The sequence below is a fragment of the Loxodonta africana genome, chromosome 4 (genome assembly GCF_030014295.1).
Source record: "Loxodonta africana isolate mLoxAfr1 chromosome 4, mLoxAfr1.hap2, whole genome shotgun sequence".
Lineage (NCBI taxonomy): Eukaryota > Metazoa > Chordata > Mammalia > Proboscidea > Elephantidae > Loxodonta > Loxodonta africana.
The window spans coordinates 17,997,643-18,024,260 of record NC_087345.1 but is presented as its reverse complement, the minus strand read 5'-3'; the positions used below and the strand labels follow the sequence as shown (position 1 = coordinate 18,024,260).

Here is a 26,618-nt window from a genome sequence, read left to right as displayed (position 1 = left end):
GTGGAACATTTCCTACATTTAAAGAAAAAGGAAAGGAGATGGAGGGCAGCAGGAGAGCCAGGGAAGCAGTGACACACGCTGCAAGGGAGGACAGTATCAAACACATCAGGAAGACCAAGCAGGCTGGGGAGTCCCTGGGATCCTGGTGAGGACATTTCCGAGGAAGGGTGAGGGGAGCAGCTACGAGTTCGGGAGAGGACAGGAGGTAGACAGCTGAAATTCAAAGGAGACTTCAGAAGCAGGAACACAGTACGCAGCTTCTGGAAAGCTTAGCAGCTGCAGGATGCCACCAAGAGACAGACCCACACTCCCAGGTTTCGGCCTGGCTTACCTCACAGCTCCCATGTCTTCCATCTACCAGTGTTGCAGTTTTCCCTCCTTCTTCCCATATTAAGGAGTCAAATCCAAGGTGTATCTTTTGAGCCTCAGGAGAAGGCAGCAGGGAGTAAGGATCAATACACAGAGGCCCAAGAATGGTGTTTCTCTCTTTTATTTAAAAACAGTGCTTCATTACCATTTGCAAAGGCAGAGGCGGAGCTCCTCCTTCGCTTAGAGTTTATAAAAGCCAGCAACATGATCAATAATTTATACACATGGATAGTAATACAAAAAAATAAGGAATAAAAGCTAAAGATCTAACTACTCTGACCTTCACAATTCCAGCTACTTGATAATAATAGGAGTAACCCAATGAATACTGTATGGTCTGAAAGCTACTATACAATATGATTCTTAACAAGAAGGGAAGAGGATTAGAGACTGTCACAAAGCCCTGGGATGCTTCTCTGGAGTTAGCAGGGAAACAGGACCCTGGGCAAGCAGCTCGGGTGTCCTAGAAAGTGATTCTGGGAGGGGCAGGGGAGGAGAGGAGGCTAGGTGGTCAATTACACAAGCATCCCATGTGATGCCCCCCAAGCCCCGTAGGTACCTGCTTTGCCATGGCAACGGGAGGGGCTGGAGAAACTGCATGTTGCATGTAGGGACAGTTCAGTCCCTGCAACAGGGCTGGGGAGAGGAGGGGAGGGTCTGTGGTATTTGTAGCCTTGCAATGATTGGGACTGGAAAGCTCGGAGATGCAGGGCAGTTGGCCTGTTGAGGACAAGCAAACGGCACCGGTTCTCTTCTTGCTTTGCAGCCCTAGCTTACGTGTGTCAGCCCCGGGTTTGCTCCAGCTATTCACAAGCAGAATTATAACACAAGAAAAAAAAAATTCATATCCCTTAGGGAAAAAAGAAGATCACTCGATATATAAAACAGCCGAAATGAGCTGCCAAAACAAGCACACACACACAAAAATACTGTGAACAGAAAAATACAAGAAAATGACTAAGCTGGGAGTCTTGGTGGGGTATACACATTGCTTAAAGCACTTATCAGTCCCCGGAAAAACCAAACCAAAAAACTTTTTTTTTTTTTTTTTAAATCCAAAAACTTATGTACCCCCGGGAATCTGGTGGTGTTAACAGGTGCAGGGGTGGGGAGAGAAAAGAGAACTGATGTTCCCTTTTCATTTGCCAGCCGGAGTCGAGCCCTCACGTCAGCGGCTGTATATAAATGCCAGACAGCTGGGACCGGGGCCCCATGCTGGCCGTCTCTGTTGTGGCTGATGAACGGTTCCCTCAGTTACCGATCCCTGCCAACCAGCACGACCATGGCTGAATTGATCTACCGTTTTCCTGAGTAAACTGTAACTGGCTACAGTTTCGGTAACATGGGTAAGAACTCAGCTACTACAGCCGACGGCAATACTTCCGGAATCCCCTCCCTGTCGACTCCTCATTCCTAGTGCATCTGATTCAGGAATTTGATAACTTGCCATCGTCTGGTCTGTAAGCCTGATGTTCCAACTGCACTCCCTAACCCAGAGGGCACACGCTGGCATAGGACACCCAGAGCCTACTTGGAAAGGGTCCTGTTTCATGCGCTAGCTCTTGGATGGCTATTGCCTTGTTGATCAGTAAAGCAAGTATGAAGGAGGTACACAGGAAAAGGGAAAGGGAGGGAAAAGGCTTTTGGACAGTAACATTTCCAAAAAATATATAGTGTTTTATGCGACAAAGAATCAAGTTTCACTGGTGTATACTACAAATGGTCAATTTCAAGAGCATGACAAAATAAAAACACATGAATTTACATCTGATGTTCACCTTGCCCACTATTTTTTTTTCCTATCTTAAAACAGTGCAAACAGGTAACTTATGCTTTTAAAACACCACTACCCCTACCCTACCCCTGCAAAGTCCCTTTCCTCCTAGTATGGGGGGTGGGGGGTCTGCAACTCAGCAAATGTTACTGTGCTAGAGGGCTGCAAGCAGAAGCACCGGCTGGGGTTGGCAGAAGGGGGCAGTTCATCGGACATTTCCCCTTTCCCCTCCTTAAAGGTCTAAGTGCTTCCTAGACTGTCTGTTGGTAGGCCTTTCTCTCCGGCCACAGGAAAGGGGGATTTCTCAGGCCCTTCTTGCATATCCTTGGGGTTGCTTCCCTCCCTATTTTATACCTCCTTTTTTTTTTTTTTTTTCCATATCTGGGAGCTACACGACTAGTAATAGGATGGTGGTGATTAACTGACTTATCTGCTACATCTCTATACAGTCTGACTTACTAAGAGTAGTTCAGGCCGTGAGGAGTCACACATTGGAGGAAAAGCTGCTAGCATTGATTTCTACTGAAGAGATCTCTGCTAGCTCCCCTTAAACTAAGAGTTGAGCCCCAGCCTGCTTCTTGTCAAGCAAAAAAAAAAAAAAAACAAACAGTTGGCTCAATTCAGACCATAGCTGTTGGAGGATGATGGCAGTATTAGGTTTTGTAAAACCTGAGGGCCTGAAAATGACGAACCACAAATGTTTAATCTGGGCTGATGGGAGTTGAACTAGCTACCACAAGGAATTTTGGGAAAGACCTAAGGGCAGCTGTCTGGGCTGAAAGAGGGACGTGCAGATAAAGGTTTTTCACTGGAGACTTCCTTAAAGGAGCCCAGCTTCTAAGAGTAAGATGCTTAGCATAAAATCCAGGTCATGAACTGCAGTAAAGCTGTCAGATCATTCGTGTACTGAGATTTGACATCAGTAAGCTTTTTGGAATTATCGACCAGCATCCTCTAACAAACTCACAAGATGCCAAACTCCCTCTTGACTCAGCTTCTCATCCAAGGAGAACCACAGTCAGGAATCTCTCAGCATCAAGGCTGTGAGGAACCTGCCTCTGATGCCGTGGACTGTATGGAGTCTCAACGTTGGAAGGCTGATGGGCAGGTCGACTCCATGAGATCTGGGTGCTTATGAGAGGCCCAGTTCTCAGCAGTGACATTGAGAGCCAAAGGCTCTTTACTAAAAAGTAGAACTCCACTTAGTCTTTCTTAGAAAAGGGAGCTAGAGGAGAAGGTATTACAAACCCTCCCTGGAAGAGCAGCAGAAACCCACTAGAGATACAGAGCTTGCCGACAGAGTCCTCAGCCAGAACCAGCTGAACTGAAACGCACAAAAGGTACCTCACACTCAAGCTTCTGACTCTTTTAAAAGGGCTGTGGGAGCTGCCTTCTCTACCAGCCCAGCATCCTTATCTCTTTCCATGAAAAAACAAGAGAACAATTCTTAAACTCATCTCTCTATTTGCCCCATTTAGAATTTGGCCTAGTCTCCTCTTAAGTGGCTTGCTATTTTGTGAGAATGGCCCCTATTTGAACATGACACAGATTTTCTCTCATTTTCTTTCGTCAGTAAAAGCACTCTCTCAAAACAAAAACAAAAGAGAATAAAAATGCTCCCTGCCCCCACCCCTAAAACTGAGAAAGCCCCATAGCCCATCCCCCTCCTCTAACTAAAATATTTATATACATACAACGAAAATTGTCTTAACAGCAAAAAACCAGACTTTGGCTTGGGGGTAGAGGGAGAGGACCCACTGAGCCAGGCAGTTTGGTGTCCCCTTGTTCTACATATTGTCCCCGGAATCATTACTGATTGCATCAAGGCCTCTAGCTCCATTGACATTGCCCCTCGTGTCAGGCACAGCCTCCCTCGCAGCCGTGGGGAGAGCGAGGATTCTAAGGGGAAGAAGATGTATTATCCATGACAGGCCAGTGGCCTTCCAGATGGACCACTCTGCTTACAAAGAGTGTGTGATGCTGTCGTATGCCAGTCATTTTAATTCAGGGACATGAACCAGTTACCAGTCAACAACATGCATGGAGGCAGGAGTTAAAAAAAAAAAAAAAAAAAAAACAAAACCCCCAAACAAAGCAGAAGCTCCATGTCTCTGAATTACTCCCTTTAGCAGCTATCCCTTGGGTGAAAGGTCACCCTAGTACCAATGTGAATAGACCAGGGAGCCAAACAGACCGTGCTTTTCTATCTTCTAATGCCTTCATTTTGGAACTGCTGCAGGACGCTTGCCTGTATCAGTAATAGCTGACAGTTCGGAGAGAAAGGCTTTCTCCCCTACTCTTGTAAGATATAAAGTTGAGGCCAAAGAGCAGTAGCAGTGACTCACTGCTGTGGCCGCTGCATGGTGAGGTCCTTACCACTCCAGACCCTCCTTCCAGTGCAGAGAGAAGCAACTGCAGGGCCTCTGTGGTTCATGCCCTGTAGTGTTATGCATACCAAGTGGTCCGGGCGCTCAGCTAGGTGTCTTTGGAGAATAATGAGAAGCTGGGTGGAATGGCCACGAGGACTTAAGACTGTGGACAGAGGTGACTCATAAAGGCTCTGGAAGGTGAAAATTCCTATGGCTTTAGAGCTAGTTCAAAGTGCCTCTGCCTGCGCTTACACGCCCTAATCACCAAAATTCCCAGGGACAGCTGACCTATGACTTTGTGCTTTGTCATTTCCCAACAGATGCTTTATTATATTTTGTTTATACTGATTTTACAGACGCAAGAGAAAGCTAAGAAATACCAGAGCACCTTTCCAGATACCTTCTAACACCCCTTTTCTCTTCCTTACCCTCTGTAAGGGCTCTCAACAACTTGTACTTCCAGTCCTCAAGCTGGGGGCCATCTGGCCACTGGCTGTTCTTCTGTCCCTGGGTCCTAAGTTCCTACATCTTGGGGACATGGGAGCAGGGTGTTAATAACAGGACAGATGAGCTAAGCAGTGGTTCCATTAGAGGCGAAGAAGCCCAACAGGAATGCCAGGATTACAGGAAAGAAAAGAAGGGTCTTTTTCATACTCCAGAGTTCTTTCTGAGATCGGTTTCCTCACGAGGTGCTTATTACCCACAGTCTGGGAGCATGTTTGGAGATATCAATACTATAAAGTTCCCAAACAATGCCAACTGTCTCAGGCGGTGCATGTAAGATGATTGTAAAAAGAACGGAGAAGGCAGGAGGAAAGAGGAGAGAATGCGTCTTTTTAATTCTCCTGCTTTGCAAGCACAGATTCCTATCTATCAGCGTATGGATTCCAGCCACAGCCAGTCAGAACTGCCTGCCAGAGACCAGAAACTCAGAAGACTAGGAGAATATCCTGTTGCAGAAAGGAAGGAAAAGGACATCTCCTCCGCTTCTGCTTGTCCCCCAGCCATTCAGCACCAGACACACTTTGGTGACTCTGTCTGCTGATTTCTGATCAGATGTGTTCATCAGCCCCTAATACCTCTCCTTCCTCATTTGCTGCCTCTTCCGTGATTGATAGAATAAGCTAAGCACGGACATACAGACATGGAAATGCATTTTTTTTTTTTTTTTTTTACCACAGTTAAAAAAAAAAAGGGAAAAAAAAAGCACAATCTTTGGAACAAAAGAATTAAAGGCAGAAATTTAAAGGAAAAATACATATTCAAAGAACATAGTGAGGTATAAAAAAGTATTCTCTTTTTTTTGTGTTTTTTTTGTTTGTTTGTTTTTCCTCTTCATCTTGCTATAGAGTTCCTCTACTAGTAAATATTGCAATAGCCAGGCCTCATGAACTGGGGGGCTGTCCCATGTGCAGGGGTCTCACGTCACTTCAGTAGGGGGCAAATCGGCTGTAGCCACCTCGGTATAAACTTGCCTGCAGTAATTAAAGACATAAAAAATAATTAAAAGGTTGATGAGAGAAGCATCAAAAATGAAGAAAAGTGTCCTGAGAAGCCATGTGGAAAAACAACTTTCTTTGAAGCCTCAAAGCAACTGATCAGTTACTGCCTCGTGTGGTGAGCTTCTCCACAGATCAGTCCAGAGTCCAGCACACTCACTGCTGACTGGTTATTCCCAGACAGAGAGGATGGTAGCTCCCACTGAATTATGGAAATTTTGCTTATTTTGGTATTTACAGGAAATTGCACAGAAGGAACACTTAATACACTTTTAAAAACTAGATCTGCAAATAGTTTGATTCTTGAAAGCACTATTTTTTCTTTACCTTGACCTATCATTACAATATCAACCTATACAGTCTGTTTGTACCTCCATACCCAGCACCAGCAATGGTGTACGTTTTACTTCTGACCACTATCCTTGGCACATGCAGCCACATTCCGTGTTTTAAGATGGTGCTGAATTTAAATCTGAGTCTATCTTTCAACTAGCAAAATCTATTTCCTTTATAATTTATAAAATACCCCAAACTAGGTTGTGTTTTTTTTTTTTTTGACATATTCTAATTTATATATATAGTTGGGGTTTTTAACTGGGGTTTATTCCTTTATCTTTACTTAAAGACTGTTTAACCTTTCAATTAAAAATTCATTTGGAATATATCTTTCCCCTGGGTCACTCTTTTAGTATAGGTCTTACATCATTCTGACATTAACTAAAACCTTAAGAACCTCGATTGCTGTCTTTATATTGTGTGCCTCTACCTCAGTTCTAATTAAACATTTCCTCAGTACCCAATTACTTCCTCTCACAAGTCTTCATCAGTAGAAATTCAGTGTGAGGGGTGACGGACTCTCTCAGGTTCCTTTAAGTGTTAAATGTTACACTTCATTCTGACTCCCTCTTAAATGTCTCCCGTTTTCAGAGGCAGGTGCCCAGTTGCATTTTGGATCAGAGAGGGTGCCTGCCATTTAGAGCTGTCTTTGGGGACTGGCCTGTCTTTGTAGTCAGGGAGTGTCCATCACTGGAACTGGAGGCATCCAAACCAACATCTGATTAAACATGAGAATACTGCAGTGAGAATGAGTTTGGGTAGTGGAATTATTCTAGATAAGTTCTATACGTTCATGAAAATATCATATTGTATTGATAAAATACAAATGGTATTGATAAACACCCTCGTAAAGCTACTGTTCACTTGGCTATTTCTAGTACTGTTTACCAGAAGGCTTGGGCATGGCAGAGATGTCCTTGGGATCTGCATTTGAAGCTTATACACATCAAGTTTTCTGCAAAGGTTTCTGTGAAGACTAGAGAGCCTTAAGCCCCCGAGTCTTTGTTGACAACTATCATACCACTTGATAAAACTATGCCACAGGTATGTACCCAAAATCTAAGTCACTGTAACATGTCAGCCTGTTCCCTTCTTTCTCTACCAAATGATGCCATTACTCAGGGCAGACTGTCACTATTCATTCCCTCCTGCTGTCCTTAACTAGGCCACGTGGCTTAGACTGTAACACGCATAGAAAGAGGGTGACATAAAGCTTCCAGAGAGTCCTATGTGGCTTTAATACTCTGGCAGTAGAGGAAGGGCTGAATTAATTACCTCCCTAGATCTTTCGGAGTCTGTAGGTAAAAGCTAGGAGTAACATGGTTTAATGAAAAAAGGTGTAGGTACTTACCACAGCGCCAACTCCATAGCTAGCGGCAGGGGCAAGGGCATGATAGGGGTCTGCTGTATACACCCTGCCATAACTGGAAAGAAGAGATACGATCAGAGAGAGATAGGCAAGACTGTGATCTTTAAAAAAAAAAAAAAAAAAGTTAAGGGTTTACTGTGCTGACGACTTGTGAGTAACTTGGCCTTGGACTGCTATTAGGAAACTGGCAGAATGGAAAAACATTTCTATTTCTTTTCCTAAATGGAGAAACTCTGAAGTGCTTCTATAAAATGGAAAAGAAGGGAGTTGGAGACGAGGAAGAGGGAGGCTGGGGTCAAGGCCAAAGACTAATGAAGGAGAGAGCTGGAGCAAAGGAAGGAGTCAGCACCATTGGGCCTTTGGCAGGAGAGAGGCAGTAGGAGAGGCCTCTGGAAAGCCCAGGTCTGCAGGCAGCGCGATGTGCTAAGTGCCGTTTTGGAAATGGTGAAGGGAGGAAAAGCGGGGGACGCTCTGAGATGGTACAGTGCTCACGGCCTCAAAGGCGACCTCGTGCCTTTTCTACATACCCGTCGCTGTAAGCGGCCGCAGCGGCTGCAGCGGCTGTGGCTGCGGTTGCAGTAGCAGGCTGTGCATATCTGTAGGCTGCATATCCACCCTACAGGAGAGAAGAGAACTGACTTTACAGATACCTCTCCCCCCAGATGCACAGAGAAACACACACCCATCAACACACAGACATACACACACACATAGACACAGGGACAGACACACACATGGGAAGAAAATGTTTCAAACTGCATCAGTCTGCATGTTGTTCCTCTGGTAGAAAATTAAGTCCCATCCAATGTAGGGATTTGCTTTCCAATTTGTGAGGGTACCAAAAATAAACTACACTGGCAGTAAATATTGAGGTTGTCAAGGATTGCAGTTGACTTGGATCCACAATCAACACTCATGGAAGCAGCAGTCAAGAAATCAAACGACATTATTGTATTGGGCAAATGTGCTGCAGAAGACCTTTTTAAAGTGTTAAAAAGCAAAGATGTCACCTTGAGGACTAAGGTGTGCCTGACCCAAGCCACGGCATTTTCAACTGTCTAATATGCTTGTGAAAGCTGTACAATGAGTAAGGAAAACCGAAGAAGAATTGATGCCTTTGAATTATGGTGTTGGTGAAGAATATTGAATATACCATGGACTGCCAGAAGAATGAACAAATTTATCTTGGAAGAAGTACAGCCAGAACGTTCCTTAGAAGCGAGGGTGGCGAGACTTCACCTCATGTACTTTGGACATGTTATCAGGAGGTACCAGTCCCTGGAGAAGGACATCATGCTTGGTAAAGTAGAGTGTCAGTGAAAAACTGGACGACCCTCAACGAGATGGATTGACACAGCGGCTACAACAACAGGCTCAAGTATAGCAATGATTGTGATGGTGGCAGAGGACCGGGCAGTGTTTCGTTCTGTTGTACACAGGGTTGCTATGAGTCAGAACCAACTTGATGCCACCTAACAACACCACCACCTACTTTCAAATTTAAGAAATGATGATATGGTTTTGGATCTGTCTTAATGCAGTCTCTGTTGGAACTTTCAACAGGGATGGTATTTATAGAAAGTTGGGAGAACTTTATCTGAGTGACAAGAAGTGTAAATTATAGAAATATGTGCTAACTTTAGGTACTCTGATGCTACTCAGATTGATTTATTACTGAGAGATTACAGTATAATAATAGAAATCTCCGATACAGATCTATGCTTCATCTGGCCTAGCCCCTATGCAAAGAGGCTAAGCTATTCAGGAACATTTAGAAGAAAAAAGCAATGTAGAGCAGGGGTCAGCAAACTATGGACTCTGAGCCAACGTGGCCCGACACCTGTTTTTGAAAATAGTTGTGACAGAGACCTGATGGCCCCCAATGCAGAAAATATTTACTACCTGGTCTTTTGACAGAAAAATTTGCCAACCCCTGATCTACACCTCGGACTCAGGCAAATCAGATCACAACTAGCTGGGGATCCTTTGGCTAGATTCAAATAGATCTGGAGGGTCCCTCCCACCCCAACATTTACCTGCATTTATTTTCCTTCTCTAAAAGGTTCTGAGATTCTTACATAGTAATTTCATAGCAGGTACTGAAGCTTTTCTTCAAATGGCTCAAACATCCCTCTCAGTCCTAAAGAGTTTCAGACCACCCCATGCTTCTATTCCACCTCAGTCTAGATGAACGGGATTCTCAAAAGTTTCTCGCCGTAGTGGGGTGAACCATACATACTCCTTTGTAAAGTATCTCAAAGCGAATCATGACAACAAATGCCACAGGAGACAGGCTATTTAAAAAGTGGCAAGCCCTGTTTTTTCTTATTCTTTATCCTTCTAGAATTTATCTACTTCACCTAAACTTAATTTAGACGTGGATTTTTATGACTGTCTTTTCACTATTGAATATCACTATGTCCAGGGTCATTCTGACACCATTTCAGTGGTGCACATCAGCACACATTTTATTTCTCTTGGTGAAGCATGTCCATTCCCCATGGAATCTGATGCTTTTTGCCCCATGCTTTCTACTTTCTATTCCTTCAATTATTCAATTTTAATAAATCTATAAAAGAAATGTCAAATTTGCTTCTGTATCATTTCTCAGGATTATAAACAAGTATTTTCTAATGGGACCCTGGCTCTTTTCAGTCATCAGATAAAACAGCTTCTAGTTTGCTACTTTTATTTCCCTTCAAATCTTATTTTGAAAATATCTATAATTTCTTATGGGCTTTTGAAGGTTTTTGCTTTCTTATGTAATTTCTGCATTTTCTAACTAAAGAAACTGCATTTTGAGGGCAAATTTACTCTTGCTCTTTAAGTCTACATTACTTTAAGTCATCAGAAGTAGCTTCAAATGTACGTTTAAAAAAATTCCTAATTGGTTTCCAATGGTCATGTATTATTCCTTCTTACTTCAAGTAAATGACTTAGAAAAGTAAACGCCCTTCTCAATTTCAAATTCTTCCACATGTATTCACACGAATAAGAAAATTCTAACTAATATTACCATAAACACTGGCAACAAAATGGTAATGGGTAGGAACATGGAGCTGTCCTCATTAGTATAGTGGTGAGTACCCCACCTGCCAAGAGGGAGACCTGGGTTCCATTCCCTGATGGGGAAGCAGATGCCCTTTTGGAGCCCTGGTGGCATAGTGGTTAAGAGCTCGGCTGCTAACCAAAAGGTCACCAGTTCGAATCCACCAGCCCTCCTTGGAAACCCTACAGGGCAGTTCTACTCTGTCCTATAGGGTCGTTATGAGTCAGAATCGACTTGACGGCAATGGGTTTGTTCTTTTTTTTTTTTTGTTTAGGGACATGGAAAGCATTGTCAGGGGCTGTCTGTGATCAGCACATTTCCTTGGAATTCTAGCTATGTCTATGGAAACTGGCAGGCCAGACTGATTTGGGCAAACCTGTACATCCAGGCTGCAACATACATACTGCAATATATATAATTAAAGTATTTCTTGGGCTTCTTTTTTTCAAACCTCTAAGATGGAAATGAAGCAGTAAAAGCATTTGTTAAACAGAATGAAAAGCTGATCCTGACAGCTGAAATTTTAAGCCTCGGATGAATCTTGAAGGTTCATTTCTTCACAACAACGAACTCACTACAATCAGTTGAGAACTGAAGTTTGCTAGCGTGAAGCCTACCTACAGCAGGGCTCTCTGTAGTGAAACTTCTCTGTGAACAAAGGTAGTTCAATGTTATGTGGTTTGGCTCTAGCACACCTCCCGACACCAAAATAATCTTTAAAAATTGAAAACGTCACGGTAATAAGAGCAGTTAAAGCCAGATCCATGATTACCCAGATAAACATACCAAAATGGGAGCTCCACGCCACAGAGCAGAGGCAGACATTCTCACCAAGAGATCACAGAAACATACCTTCTGATGTGAGGGGAGACTTCAGACCCTACTCTCATCAAGCCTCAGCAGAGATGCTAGGGTTACAATCTCTCTGGGTATTGTATCAAGTCATGGCTTCAAACTGTATGACACTGATTCTGTAAAAAAGTGGTTCTGAGTGAGATTACTGAGTGAGAATTGTTGCCTCTCACTTTCCTCCACCTGCAAGAAGCCATTAGCACAGGAGTGATTTCAGGACTAATGTTACTGCTGACCAAAACAATCTAAAATGGACCCGACTGTGTAAAAAGGGCTTCCTTCTAAACACAGGGAAATGGAGTGAAGCTATCTGAAGTCGTTTCAGTCTCCTTTAACTGAGTTCTGACTTTGGAGTTTGAGTTTGATGAGGTTTTCAGGTACCTGAGTTAAAGAAAACAGGTCAGGGATGCTGAACAGAATTGACAACAAAAGGCTGAAGGACACTATCAGCACTAAGAAAAGCTACATTAATAGTTTTTTTTTTTTTTTTTAAATTAAGGAAATAGTATTTCAACATGACTTCTCTCCTAATTATGATAATGGTGCTATAGAGAGGTCCTAGACAGCTGCTCACCGAAAGGTCAGCTGTTTGAACCCACCAACCGCTCCATGGGAGATAGATGTGGCAGTCTGTTTCCGTAAGATTCTAGCTTTGGAAGCCCTAAGAGGGAGTCTGACTCTGTCCTATCGCGTTGCTATGAGTTGGAATCAATTTGATGGTAAGGATTTTTTTTTTTTTTATGTTTAGGATGGCTGGGCACTATCTTAATAAACTAATTAGGCAATTCACCAATGACTCTCAAAAAACTAGAAACATTAAATGGGATATCATGGGTATTCTTAGGTAATAGTCTTATTCCAAAGTGTTTCTGCTACTGCTTACGTTGGTTGTTTGATAAAATAGATCACAAAACATAAGACAAAGAAAATTCAGCTATATCTACTTTTATTCTGAGTTTTGGGTTGCATAGAGATTCCAGGATGAGAAAAGCTTTTCCCAACTTTCACTTCTACTCGCCAATCAGAAGACTTTGATAGAACATGAGAGCAAAGTGCAGTTTGAAACACCAAGGTTTTCATTACTGTTTCTTAAGTTTCTTCAAAAAGAACAGGGGGGAGGAGAGAACGGAGGAGAGACAGGATTCAGGCGTGGGGAGGGGATATGGCGCCACATTTATTAATCACATTAAAAACTAAGCATGCCAACATCTGAGCTAAAACAACCAGCAAAATCACCACGTTCAGACTGGTATTGGCTAACTCTATCTATCCCAGCATTCTCTTGGGACAGCGGTTTGCCCTAGGCTCTACCACAAGCTGGGTGAAGTACACAGCCTCAATTACTAGAGCGTGCAGCCACAACGACCTGGTATTACGGAAACAGTCAGTCACCACTTGAGTTAACATTCCATACCCTAACGACTGGCCCCGCCCCAGCCCAAAGCAAGAGTAAATCTTGCCCCCCCTAGCCCTGGCCCACACCACAATGTTAATAATTATAACAAGCAGTAACCCATCTGTTATATCAGAGAAGGGAACAGAGACTCCACTGAGAGATTTAGAGTGAGATGTTAACATTTCTTCAGCTGACTGCACAAACAAACAAACAAACAAAAAAAAAAAAAAAAAGAGGAGAAATAATTCATTTGGAGGTATGAAGTCATGAGATAGCTGATGTGTATTGCTTTTAACCATGCACTGATGCAAAACTGAAGCAACCATTGATAATAAAAATTAAAAAGGACATATGTATTTACACACAATCAGACCTGTTTGATCTGAAGCAGTTTGCAGATTCTATCTGTGTGTGATTTGAAATAAAACAAAAAATGGGGATTAGCATGGCCACAGCACACCCTAATGCAGAAGGGCACACACACGGACAGCTTTTTGGAACTCTGATAGCTGGATAAATTTGGCATGGCTAAGCCTGATCCAAACAGACACACGCCACATTAAAGATAAAGACTTGCTTGTTCCTTTGTAATTAATTCTGAATGGCTCCTAGTGCTCTGATTGGAGCAGCCCAGTGCTACATGACTCCCCTCGTCAGCCGCCCTGACCCTGCCAGCGTGGCCCAGCCCTGGCCTGCAGCCCCAACTTGTACGCTTGCCCTCTGCAGCACTCATACTGACCCCGTGTTCTTCTAAAATATTTCCTGTATTTAAGAATTATGTCTTTTCACATATCTGGAACATATCCCTGCCTCCACCTTCCAGCTTTTCAAAGGAAAATGCTGTTACCTTTAAGAGCCTTTTCCACAGTGACTTCTGACGCTGTTAAAATCAGATTTCGGTTTTCCATGGTTCAGTGTCGCCTCCTAGGGATTTTCTACTCCACGCTATCAGTTCTGTCATCTAAATAAATTTATAATGTGGCCAGACTGGCTACATGACTTTTCTGCACAGCTCTGTAGCTGCGTTTTGAACCAGGACAAAATGGAAGGGTTCTAAACATCATCTCTGCTAGAGCTAGATCTGGCCTGCAGCTAAGTCTCTATTAGCTTTATCTCACACTGGCAGGCTTCTCTCCGTCTTGATTTTTAACCTCGCCTTTATTTTTATCGTAGTTTTATTTTAGGTTTACATTAAAACAGGACTTTGGTGAGCATGTGATGTCAAGACACCTTCTTTCTACCTGCAAGACAATGACAATATGTGACATTGAGAAGAGCGTGTATTTCAAGATCAGCAGACAGAATGGAAGCTTGTTACCTACATGTGGTGCATAGATCTATTATCTATAAACACTGGAGACCAGGCTCTGGTACAGTGTGACTGGGGAGTAAGGTGAGTGTGTGGATGGCGAGGGAGAGAAAGGCAGGTGTTATGTGTCAAATCATTACTGCAGAAAAGGGACCTACTCCAACTAGCTTGGGTTTCACCCCGTACCTCTGGCACTCATTCTATTGGTAGGCGATTCTATCACCCTCCTGTCCCTCACTTTCCTCCCACCCCAGCTGAGAACCACCACTATTTCCATGAGAGATGAGATGATCTCCAGTCTTAAATAAATTAAACCTTTTGAACACTATTTCCCCAAATTCGTTCATTTCCAAAATCTCAATGGGTAGCTATATAAATAAACTAACTGGATGACGAAAAGCCATTGTTTTCTTTTTCCTAGCATCCAGCTATCAGCAAACTTTCTGCCAGTGCGTTATTATCCAGATCACCTCACCGCCCTTCCTTTAAGGTGAAAAGAAAGGAGGGCAAGGGAAGTAGACAGCTCAGTCTCAGAGTCTCAACAGGCCTGGAATTTTAAGGCCACTTCACATGCATGGAGCAGCAGAGTCCAATCACTACTCCAGTTTCACTACAGGTCCCGGTCCAGAACCCAGCGGTCCTATTTAGACAAGAGTTCTGCATCCTCCCTTTTCTCATTTCTTCCACAGTAGTAAGAAAATGTCCCCAGCTGCTAAACTCTCCAAATATAAAAGACCAGTTTAAACACCACGGATAAATGTGACTGACAAACTAAAAGAGGTGGCAGTGACGGGACAGTGCATATAACACGCCTGGTGTGGGTATGTGGCAATGGGACGAGAGCACTGATTTTGGAGGAGGTGCCGCTGTGTATGAAACTTGACTGTGTGCACTGCTGAGGTAGCAGGGCTTAGATCACACGCTCACAAGTCTTGATTGTCCAAAAAAGCCTCTGTTCCCATCTCTAACGTGGAGCTGGAATGGTTAGTATAATTCAATTTTTTTCACTGCAATCCACAATCTGATTGATTGGCAGGTCACACTGGCACTCCTACCTGAGGTATTTTAGCGCTAATGATTGGTTCCTGTAAGACTATTCTATAACAGAACACAGGAAGAGCAGTTCAAAAACACAGCTGTGGAAGGAAAACAATCATACAAAAAGCCCACTAAGGGGCCCACCAGCCTTTTCTTTCCTTTGGATGCAAGCATGCTTTTCACAGGATGACAATCAGGAGCAGTTTCTTATCCCACTGAAAAAGCGAATTAGGGTGAATCGTGCCTTTTCTATGAGTTGGAATCAACTCGACTGCAATGGGTTTGGTTTTTGGTTTGGATGCCTTTTCTACTGGTAAAAAAAAAAAGGTGGGGGGGAAGGGAGGCGGGATGAATACACTCTCTGCCACACTCCCAAGTCCTATCCTGGTGGGTCTCTTTAAAAATTATGGACACAATTGTTAGGTCAGTTCTCCAGAGAGGAGTGTGCCATAGAAGAAACAGAAAGAAGAAATGGCTAACAGGGATCATTGTCTAAGAACAGGGCAGGGAAAGGGATTAACTAAAACCGCCACAACTAATAGCCTAAATTAATATAACTGAAACAAAACCAGCGCCTTCAACTCTTTTCCCTCCTGTCTCCTCTTCAAGTTCTGGTTCAGTGAACTTTTTATATTAGAGAAACCCACCACTCTATTTCAAATCGGCATTTCCATGGAAGCAAGAACTAAATTTACATTGAGTGATTTCCACAGACGAGCAGAAGTACAGAGAGAAGCAGAACAAACTCAAGGTAAAATGACAGGGTTGTTTTTTGTTTATTAAGAAGCATCCTTTTGCTCTCTCACATATTGGAATACGGAATATAAAGTTCAAAAGCTGTATCAGGCCTACATCAACAATTATAATATATTCCTGTTTTTCACTAGTGGGCTTGGATATTATTTTAACACTAGTGATCAACTAGTTTTAGACAGGAATTAAGAAATGATTCACTCCTTTCATCAATGGGGACCTCTTGTCCAAAACAGTATTTTGGCAATGTCATTAAATTAATTCTATTTAGTTGGATAAGGTAATCCAGAGAGTAGATTAAAAAGAAATTCAAGAGTATTTTCTGGGAGGCTATAGAAAAAACTTCTCTCTCTTAATAAAATTACATATTATGAACTAAGAAAATGACAGAACTGTAAACAAATACTTGCTTGGTTGACTTAATAAGGCAGAATAGGCCATTCTTGAAAAATCCCCAAATAAGGAAGATACTAGAAGGAAAAAAAAAAAACTCTCAAAACAACTTGATTTAAAAAATAATTCAAATGGAAAATGCTTGCTCTAACAGACCAAATTTCAAGAAAACAACTTAAATAACAAAGATGAGTTTCAGGACACTATGGATACCAATGTATATGGGAGAATGTACATGCTAAGGTCATATATAAATATGTATATTTAGAAAGGTGTAATTTGGTGTAAAAGTGGGATATATTTTCCTAACCCTCAAGTTTCACTGTGAGCATGGGGAAAAAACAGCTCTCATCACTTCTTGCAAACAATCTGAGGACAGATGTGGACTTCAATTAAAGTACAAAGGACAGGCAATGAAATTTGGATTAGTTGGGTTTTATGCTCAGCGATACAAGTAATTTGTGTCATTCTGGGTAAGTCACAACTCTCTAAAATACATCTGTGAGTTAAGAGGGCTAGATCAAATCACGGCTAAGGTTCCTCTAAATATTTCTTAAATTAAGGCCTATTCTGAAGGCCTACTCGAAACAGTACAGTTGTGTACAGTCACTTTTACTGGAGAAGACTGTATTATCCTATCACTAAGCCTGCAATACACGGAGCCTCTAAGTGCATTTTGAAAGTACATTAACTTTTTTAGATAGCCAGACAATCTCTAGCAGACTGTGGAAATAGTTCACTAAAAAGACTCCCTTATCAATCCGGCGAACTAAGGGAAGAGAAAATATTTCCAGACAATTATAACCTATTCCCACAGAATAATTTTATGCTGAGAAGTTTTTCTTATAAAACTGTTTCTTAATGACTTGGGTGGTTAGGCCAAGTTTGCTTTCAGAAAAAGACAATTTGGAGAAATTCAAACAAAAGACTTCAAAATTCAAACTTTCATTCTTCGTCAGATCATTTTGTCCACAGTTAAATAATATGTGACAAACCAATCATGGACTTTAGCTATAGCTAGACAGTTTAAATAATGGATTGCATGTTAACATGGCTGGTAGAATAAACAAACCTTATATGATAACCAAACGCTAATTATGCTACTTACTTTCTCCTAGATAGCTCCTAAGACAAGAGACCTGCTGGCTGCGGACCCTGTGATGGAGGAAGGCTTTAGGCGCTGAGTACGTGGTGCCCTCCTATCACTGCCCGCTCTTGGCTGGCATCAGTTCCCTGTTTCACTTTCAGAGGATAACACTCTATCCAAGAATGTAAAATAGGAAAACACACAGTTCTGAGAGCGTATCGCCACCTTCATAAATCAGAGCTAAAATGATCTAAAGAGGGATGTGAAATGAGAAGAAAAGCAGAAAAAGGGAAAGAGTTGGTTTCAGGCTAAGCTAGTCCTGTTATTTACGTGGGCAATGATGCGGACGGTAATAAAAGACTTTAAACCTACTGATCATCTCACAAATTAGAGGTACACAGATCATTTGTGGGCATAGGGAAGGGAAAAGAATATGTCCAGTAGACCGGCCCTAGCCATGATCAGGAAACCCAAAGGCTTAGTTTTTGCACCCAGGGGCAAGCGCAGTGGCAGAGAAGCATGCTTGCATTCTTAAATATATAAATATATATATATATATATCCACAAGGAAAAAGAAAATAAAAATTAAATAAATTATATTAAAAAAACAAACAAACCAAAGAAACAGAAAAAAAAAGGCTGGCTTGTCAGGGGATGGGGTTGAGAAGGCCCCGGTGTGTGTACTTACATAGAGGTCAGCACCGTAAAATCCGTCCTGGTAAACCACACTGCAGAAAATCCACACAAAAACAAAAACAAAAAAACAAAAGAACAGAAACACATTCCGGTTATTGAGGACGGCAGCATGCACATGCGCTCTACACAGGCAGGTGATGTATGAATCCGTAACCTGGGCTTCGGGGCCACGGCGAGTCCGTGACGAAGTGTGAGGGTGCACACGCACAGACACAGCTCTGGGACATGCGAGGACAGGAGAGGTGTGGGCAGCTGGAATGAACAGCCTGGATGTCGGGTCATTAAGGTAAGATGTGGTAAAAAAGAGCACTTCCAGAAGGACCTGATACAGCTAACAAAAATCCAGCAGATTTGGAAACATCAACTTTTCAGATCTTGAGACTGCTTCGATAAGCTAGCACTAGGAGAAAGGTTTTCTTCAAAGAGTTTAAAAGGGGGAGAGGAAGGGCTCACATGAAAAAGAACCCAAAGAATTCCAATAGGGCAGGATCTGTATGCAGAGTATGTTTCGAAATTGTGTTGAGTATTTTGGTTTTCTCATTGTAATGTGTAACTTTTTTCCTGATATCCATACATCACCTGCTTTTTACCCTGCACATTAGACATGCGATAAGATTTGGCTGATCACACAAGCATGCAAAGTATTATTATTCAGCATTTTAAGAACCAATGCAACACCTCAGAAAAACAAGTCAATCAATTCTGACCAAAGTAAACAGAGAAATGTAATTAAAAAAAAAAAATAACCAAAAATACCCACAATGCATTGCTTTCACAAGCAGAGATAATGAGCTAAAAGGTTAAGGTGATTGGTCCAAGGTCTGAGAATTGAAAGGTGCAGTGGGGATCCCAGATAGTAACAATATAATCCAGAGTGGGAAGGAGTAACTGGAAGATTTTAAGGGTTATTTTTGACCATAAGAATAGTTACGGAATTCTGAAAAATGCAACTGATAATTGAAATTCTGGACATGACCAAGGATTATCCTGTCTATTTAAATGAAGGAAACTGAGAAGGTAGCTGGTTAGGAATAGAAGTGTTTGTTTTCCTGTTTAGAAAATGAACTTGTATCAAACAAACAAGGCATTACTTTTTTTTTTAATTTTTTTTAAAAATTCTGAGCAACACTATACCGTAGATTTCAAAACTTTTGAGGTATTTTTGTGCATATAGACTTTCCTCTAAACATTTCTTTGGGACCAAAAGACATGGAACAGCAGTACAGAGAAAAGACAAGACCTCTCTGCTTCATATCTATGAAATCAAGATTTGACTGTTACAAATTAGTGGATTTGCTTGTCATTTATTCAATTAAACAAGCTGGAAAATTCCACCGCCACCTTTTCTGTCACAATAAACAAACCAGTAAGTAAGGTCGTAAAATCGTGTTTTTAACTTGAATGTGAAAGAACTTACTTCTGACAGGTAGCTGAAAAGTTGCTTAATTCTATTTCCAATGACATTTTGCCATGTTTACACGATAGTACGGTCACACTTTGCAATGCCTCAGTTGTGATGTGTCTGTATTATACAATAGGCAACTTTAACTGGTCTTTGATGTTCATTTAGCTGAGCTCTATCCATTTTCATAGTCTCCAACAGTCTGATCTCGGAAAGTAATTTGCCTCTAAATTGCTTTTAGTAAAAAGGAGACTTGTTCATAATATTGAAGGTTAATAAAATGAAAAGCACTGAGACCAAAGGGTGACTAATTAACTTTCAACTATTTCAGCAAGGGGATACAGGTAAACATTAAAAACATTCCTTCCACAGACAGAAGAGTGGTGGCATTAAAAATATGAATAAAATTTACCCTAAGTTACATGACTCACTGGGAATATTCACCGAAGTTCTGAAAGAATTCCAATATTCCCCGTATCAAATGCCATAAGGAGGCTAGAACACAATGATTAATGATGAAATTAGTTTACTAAGTTGAAAAGCAATTTTAGGCCATTCCCCATAAAATACTGGACTTATTCCTTGCCATCTTCCTTGTAAACATGTAGTTTAGTTAACAAAAAAGGAAACATGTGAAATTAGTGTTCAATGTAATGCACAGAAATTATTGTGATTAGACATATACTAAAGATAAAAGTAACTGAGTAAATATATACCTGACACAGACTTGGTAGAGCATGGGCTCTCAAGTTTGGCCAATATACTAAAATAACTTACACTGAGTAGAAATGAATTCACCAACTTTATAAAGTAACTCAGAAATGTTACAAACTAAAGAAGTCCCACGTTTCTGGTGAGCAACCTCTTTTTGCAAATATGACGGCAAACTCTTCTGGACTGAAATGGAAGATGCTTCATGAACAATTTTCCTAGTGTGTAGAACTTCAAAAAGCTTCGTTTTTATGTTTCACCTGAATTATGGCTTGGTGAAACAATTGTGCATCTTTAGTCATTTCTTTAAAAAGAGATGTCAGAGGTTAAAGGTCAAAAGTCAAGTTGAGAGGAAAAAAGGACAAAATTAAAAGTAAGTAATGGCAGAAGATGGAGATGATGGAATGCATGGGATTTAAACATTTATAAACTGCAAGCAAAAGTTAATTACTGAAGCAGTTCCCTTCTAGTGGTGTTTGAAGCCTGCCCATTTCAACATGCATGCTTGTCTAATAAAAATGCTTTAATTTTCTGGAGTGCAGGGACCCCTGAATGGCTGGGCCATTTTGGATTCTGAGTGGATGCTAAATCAGTACACCTCAAGGTTAGGCAAGTTTTGCTACCAGAAAAGGACCTACAAAGGAGGCTCTTTCCCTTTCCATTTTAACTAAGTAGCAGCTAAGAGGCTTCTTTGCCACTACGTTTATTCCTCAGAAGAATCTGGAAAAAAGCCTGTCACAGGCAGAGAAAAGATGAAGAACACAAATGTCACATCCTTAAAGAGAGAAAGTCCTTGGTACGATTGACTTATAAAAGTCCACTCTTCATAAAAATGTATGTTTTAGGCACTAAAACAAACAACTAAAAACAAAACCTGCCATCTTCACTCCTTCTCCCCCATCAACAGCAAAGGATTTATTTGTTGCTATGGAATCATTCCACTGCATGAGACACCCTCCACACAAAATCAACGGGTGAAGGATGCTCAGCTGAATTAGTTGTTTTACCATCATTCAGAAGCCAACTGCAGTTTAATTCCTCCTACTTCTCCCTTTCTCCCTTGATTCAATTGGACTTGGTTCATCTTTGAATTAACCTCTTTTAATCCGTTTCCTACAAAGAAAGCAAATCCATTGTGGGTAACTAGCTCTGCTGCTCACCACCCAGGCAGTGAAACCCAAGGGGAGGGCACATGTGACAGCCTCAGCCCCAACAGGAGGTGGTGAGAAGGGGGTGATCACAGCAGACGCAGCCTTGAACTACAATCTGGACCTCTTATTTTGGTTCTCTGCAGTAGTGTTAATCCACATTCGTGCGATGCTGAGTGAACTCCATGCCAACATACTGCTAGTAAACACAAGACGCTTCTGGCTACTGTCTTAAGCCACTCCTTTAAGGGCTTAAGGTGGCCAAAATGAAGATTTATATAACAAATTGACATTTTGTTACATTCTGATGGTGGTATATTTTGGTTCTTGTCATCTAATCCATTACTTTGCAAATACTCATTGAACGTCTACTATGTGGCACAGCAACATGCCAGAAGATATGAGAGGGCTATGTTGTTATGGTTTTGTTCAGTTGCTTATTTTGGAACCATGTCTGATTTTGGACTCTGATGCTTACCCTGGATAGGCGGGGATGGCTGTTGGAGGTACCGCTCGGACTGCACCATACACTGTCCGCCCTCTACCCCTCAGATGGGCTCCTCTGAAAGCAGCTGCTGTGGTGGCTGCAGTTGGGTAAGGGAAGCCAGGAACTAAAGGGAGACCCAAAATATGACAGAAATTTCAACTTGCATTCAGTAGTAGGTATACAATCACAACTTGCGTTGAAACAGTTATAGGAAAGATTTAAAGATTATACCACATCTATTCTGAAAAGGTGATGCACATGTTGTCCAACAGAGCTCCTACCCTGACTCTCTGAGTAAGAAAGAAATGGGAAGAGAGCCCCAACATGCAAAAAGCTAGTAATTCCATGCCTCATTCATCTGGAGTGAGTTTTCTCTGCTTCTTTCCAAATCTGGCGTTACAGTGCAACTTGGTGAGAAACTGGTCAAGAAGCTATGAGAGACAAGAGCTTTAATTTCTGTGGGCACTTTAAATCAGACTGATATAAACTCTTTCGATAGTCAATTATTAATCTTATTTAAAAACATTATTATGTGCATACAGTTATTCCTCAACCAAGTTAATTTTTCTTTGTTATTTTTACATGGTGCTGATCTCCAAGGCACACAACCATCTCTAGATACTTCATTAGTCAACTTCATTTCTTTACCTAAAAAGTTTTAATCCAGAAATGTAAGGTGAGAAGGAAACTTTTATCCTTTCAAGAGGCAGACATTTCCTAAGGGTCTATTTTAAGTGGTGTACCATCCTCGGGAAAGCACACAGAGCCACTGATGCCATGTCCAATGAGCCCTGCTTAATTACACCTCTCGCTGGAGCAAGATAGCTCAGGTCAAAATAACTTTAGAGACATCAACAGGGATGAGAACAAATCAATAATATTGAAAGTGCCTCTACTAGAGGGCCCAAAGCTGACCTGCAGAGAACATGTAAAATAAATATATACCACAAAAATGTACTCCTTTTGTTTTCTTTACTGTCAAGTAAACAGGCTAAAATGTTCTTAACATGCCCTCACCCGCTCTACTTTTTCCAGCTATTTTTACTTTATAGCAATCTTAAGATTTGGTCAAGAAGATTCTAGCACAGACTAAACAGGACGGGGCATTGTGACAGTATTCTCTCTCTGGAGAATCTCTCACTTTTAGTATGTATTATACTAGGAAGAGAAGACTAGTGCATCACTGTTCTCTGACAACAGTCAAAATCTATGCCAGGCCAACATAGGCTACTTACTGATTAAAGGAATGTAAGTGTTAATACCCCCTCTTCCTGATAGGGGCACTGCCGCATCATTGCCTAGGGAGACATCTGCTTGAAAGCTGGATGCTGATTACGTTAAAAAAAAAAAAAAAGTAATGCAAAATGGTTAACAAAGGAATAGCAAATCGAAAACCAACAGATGTTATAGCAGTTAAATAGCACAAATGGAAACATTAACTTGAATACTACCTGCATATAACTCCGGGCCATATACAGCTCCAACTACTGGGCTTAATTTCCAACCTGAAACAGAAGAAAGGAGAGTGAACATTTAAGACAACATTAGAGCCATCAACGCATGCACAAGTTGGCTTTAGGTATCTCTGGGTTTATTCTCATCTACTACCAATTTGCCTTTAAAATGACAGCTGGGAAGGTTAAACACATGACAGGGTGATGATATTTCTACATCTGATTGTAGCAGGGGAGAGAAGGAGAGATACAGAAAAACTGGGAGTTAAGGAAGGATGAGAATGGAGAGGTGATGAGAGAAGGAAAAAGAAATATAAGTAAATACTGGGGTGTGGTATAGTGGCTCTCACAGAACTGCCTCAGATAACCGAGTCTTAGTTTAGAAAAAGGAAGAAAGGTAGAACATGTCATTCTGTACCACACTGTCATGCAATTTCTTATACTTCTTCTCAACACTGTTTACTGTTCTAGTCACTTTATAAAGGTTCTGACTGAGTTCAAGCTGACCCAGATCTTTGACTCCAAGTCCAATTATACCGTGTCGGTATTCTGGGTAAACAGAAATCTGGTATTCTGGGTAAAAGGAAATCTGGTATTCTGGGTGAATGGAAATCCTCTTCTATTTTGCACTGGGCTGTAACAATTCTCAATCACCATGTCAACAAGGAAAGACTGCATGCAATAATAAAATTCAACATAAATTCCCAACTTCAGAGCATGGCTTTCATTTATAATGAACATTTAATATTGTAACAAACATATAAATGGACTTTTTAGCTAACAAAGGATACTGGGCTGCTATTGAACATGAAATTAAATATTTATATATTTCAAGAATTTACAAACAACATTATATGTGACATTTTTATTTCTCTTTCCCTATTTTTTGTATTTGTAAGAATATGGCAAGAGTTAAAAAAAAAATGTAGTACTGCCCACTAACAGCTAATAAGTAGGATTCCACATAAAACCTTTAATCAATAAATACTTGATTTTCATACATAAACAAACATGTCTATCTTATTATTATTATTATTTTTTCCCTTGGACTACTTCTTGTGTATTATCTAAAGTGCCTATTATTGTGCTATGTTACTCTATAAATATTTGAATGGAAAGAAAAAAAGGTCAATTCTATGGGAATTAACAGATTTAAATGGCCACAAAGACATTATTCAAGAGAAAATCTGTTCAATTCAATCTACCATTATTTTATGTGCTTTGGTGATGTCTTCATTATTCTACATAAAATCCTGGCAAATTCTGGGTTCAAATCCTACTTGAGTTGTAAGAGCATAGATGTTCTACAGCGTCAGACAAATTAAGTGATTTCAACCCAGAATTCACCAGGAGGTATCCAGCACACTCTTCTCTGAACCTTTAACACAGCAATGGCAGGTTTCTAAAGTTTGGCTCCTTTAGGCTTGAATATTAATTTGGAATAATATTTTTATAATCATCTCTTTCTTTCCTACCAGCGGTGCTATTTCTTCAGCTTCCCTTTAAATCTGCACAATGGGTACAAGTTGATATGTTGTCAATAATATCTTAAGAATATATTTAGTTTAGCACAATTTACAATGCATTTTCACAGATGTTTACATCATTTGACCCTCACAAATCCTACAGAGAGATAGGATAAGTGCCACCTCTGTGACCATGGGTAAGTATTATACTTCTCTGGGCCTTGTTTCCTAAATAATAAGCTCAGAGAGTTGGATTTTGATGAGTTGTGAAAGGGTTGGTGGTAAAATGTCACCTCCAATTTACAGATATAAAAGACAGATCAAGAAATTGGCCCACTGTCACACACTAAAGTGAAGAGTCAAATCTACAAGTAGAATTTCTGTCTCCTGATTTCCAGCCAGAAGCTCCTTCTGCCACACCATTTTTCCTATGACCTAAAGGAAATTTAACATAATTTGCCTCTCTTTCCTATTGATTGTGAGGGATATACTCAACATACTTCTATTTGGTTTGCTGGAGCCCTGGCAGTGTAGTGGTTAAGAGTTTGACTGCTAACCAAATGGTCAGCAGTCTGAATCCATTAGCTGCTCCTTGGAAACTCTATGGGGCAGTTCTACTCTGTCCTATATGGTCACTGTGAGTTGGAACTGACTCGACGGCAACGGATTTGGTTTGTTGGTTTACTTGATTTGTTAAGACATTACTGGCATATACTGCTACACTCTAGCATGGTACTCTCAGACTTACAAAGAAGAGCAGAAACTCTCTCTCCCATTTCTTATAGATAAAATCTTATGCAGAACCCCAAAATGTACAACAGAGAATGTTGAGCTGCTCAGATTAAAGCAGAGCTGGAGGTTTCAGGACCCAAGTCATTCAGTTTCCTCTGCTGCTTCCCCAAGATGGCTCTGTAGAGCAGTTCACACAACCACTGCTGTAATACAGATTATAACTGCATTTTATCCCATTTAGAGAACATAAGTCTAGATTGCATTTGACAACTGATGCAAAAGTTTTGTTTTTGTTAGATAAAATCTTTATAGAAAATTTCCTTCTCAATGAGAGACATTTGTATAATTTACTATATAACATGTAATTATGGAATAGAAAATTCCACACACATACACACAAAACATGGTTGTTACTCTGGGTCACACCTTATAAAGACAGCAGGGGGTCCAGAATTATAAAAGTAATAAAAAAAATACTTATCGTTCCAACGTATTGCACTCATGCTCAGATGAGTAGGAATCAGTGGTAAAGGCCAGATCTGGTGGGCGTCCGGGGTATTACGAACAAGCCTAACTTATTATAAGGAACTACTGCTGAAAAAGGAGATGTCCAGAGTGGGACCTAACTTGGGTAAATGCTGTTGGGTGACACTGAAATGATTCTGACTCACAGCGGACCCGTGTGACAGAGCAGAACCACCCTATAGGGTTTGCTAGGCTATGATCTTTATGGGAGCAAACTGAATCTTTCTCTCACGAAGCTGCTGTGCAGGCTCAAACCATCAACCTTTCAGTTAGCAGCTGAGCACTTAACCTTTGCACCACCAGGGTTAATAGGCAATCACAAGTGACATGTTTGCACTGGGGTATACGATGGATTTTACTGAGAATGTAATAAACCTTAATAACTACAAAACTTAGTTTGGTTC

The 26,618-nt window shown here is 41.0% G+C and overlaps 1 protein-coding gene across 6 annotated transcripts in view; it reads right to left on the bottom strand.

The window, feature by feature from the left end:
• Nucleotides 1–474: 474 nt before the first annotated feature.
• RBFOX2 (RNA binding fox-1 homolog 2) overlaps nt 475–26,618 on the bottom strand; it is a 336,178-nt gene continuing 310,034 nt past the window's right edge. For 4 of the 6 annotated variants that reach the window (XM_023559959.2, XM_064283633.1, XM_010599342.3 and 1 more), the window contains 7 exons: nt 23,489–23,542; nt 23,273–23,365; nt 22,029–22,161; nt 18,282–18,321; nt 8,244–8,332; nt 7,699–7,771; nt 475–5,987 (listed from right to left, as the gene is read on the bottom strand). In XM_023559959.2, coding sequence (XP_023415727.2) covers nt 5,943–5,987; nt 7,699–7,771; nt 8,244–8,332; nt 18,282–18,321; nt 22,029–22,161; nt 23,273–23,365; nt 23,489–23,542 — 527 coding nt within the window. In that variant the 3' untranslated portion in view covers nt 475–5,942. Of the gene's footprint in view, nt 5,988–7,698; nt 7,772–8,243; nt 8,333–13,386; nt 13,419–18,281; nt 18,322–22,028; nt 22,162–23,272; nt 23,366–23,488; nt 23,543–26,618 lie in introns of all 6 variants that reach the window. The other 2 variants (XM_023559965.2, XM_023559962.2) reach the window with 2 other exon arrangements.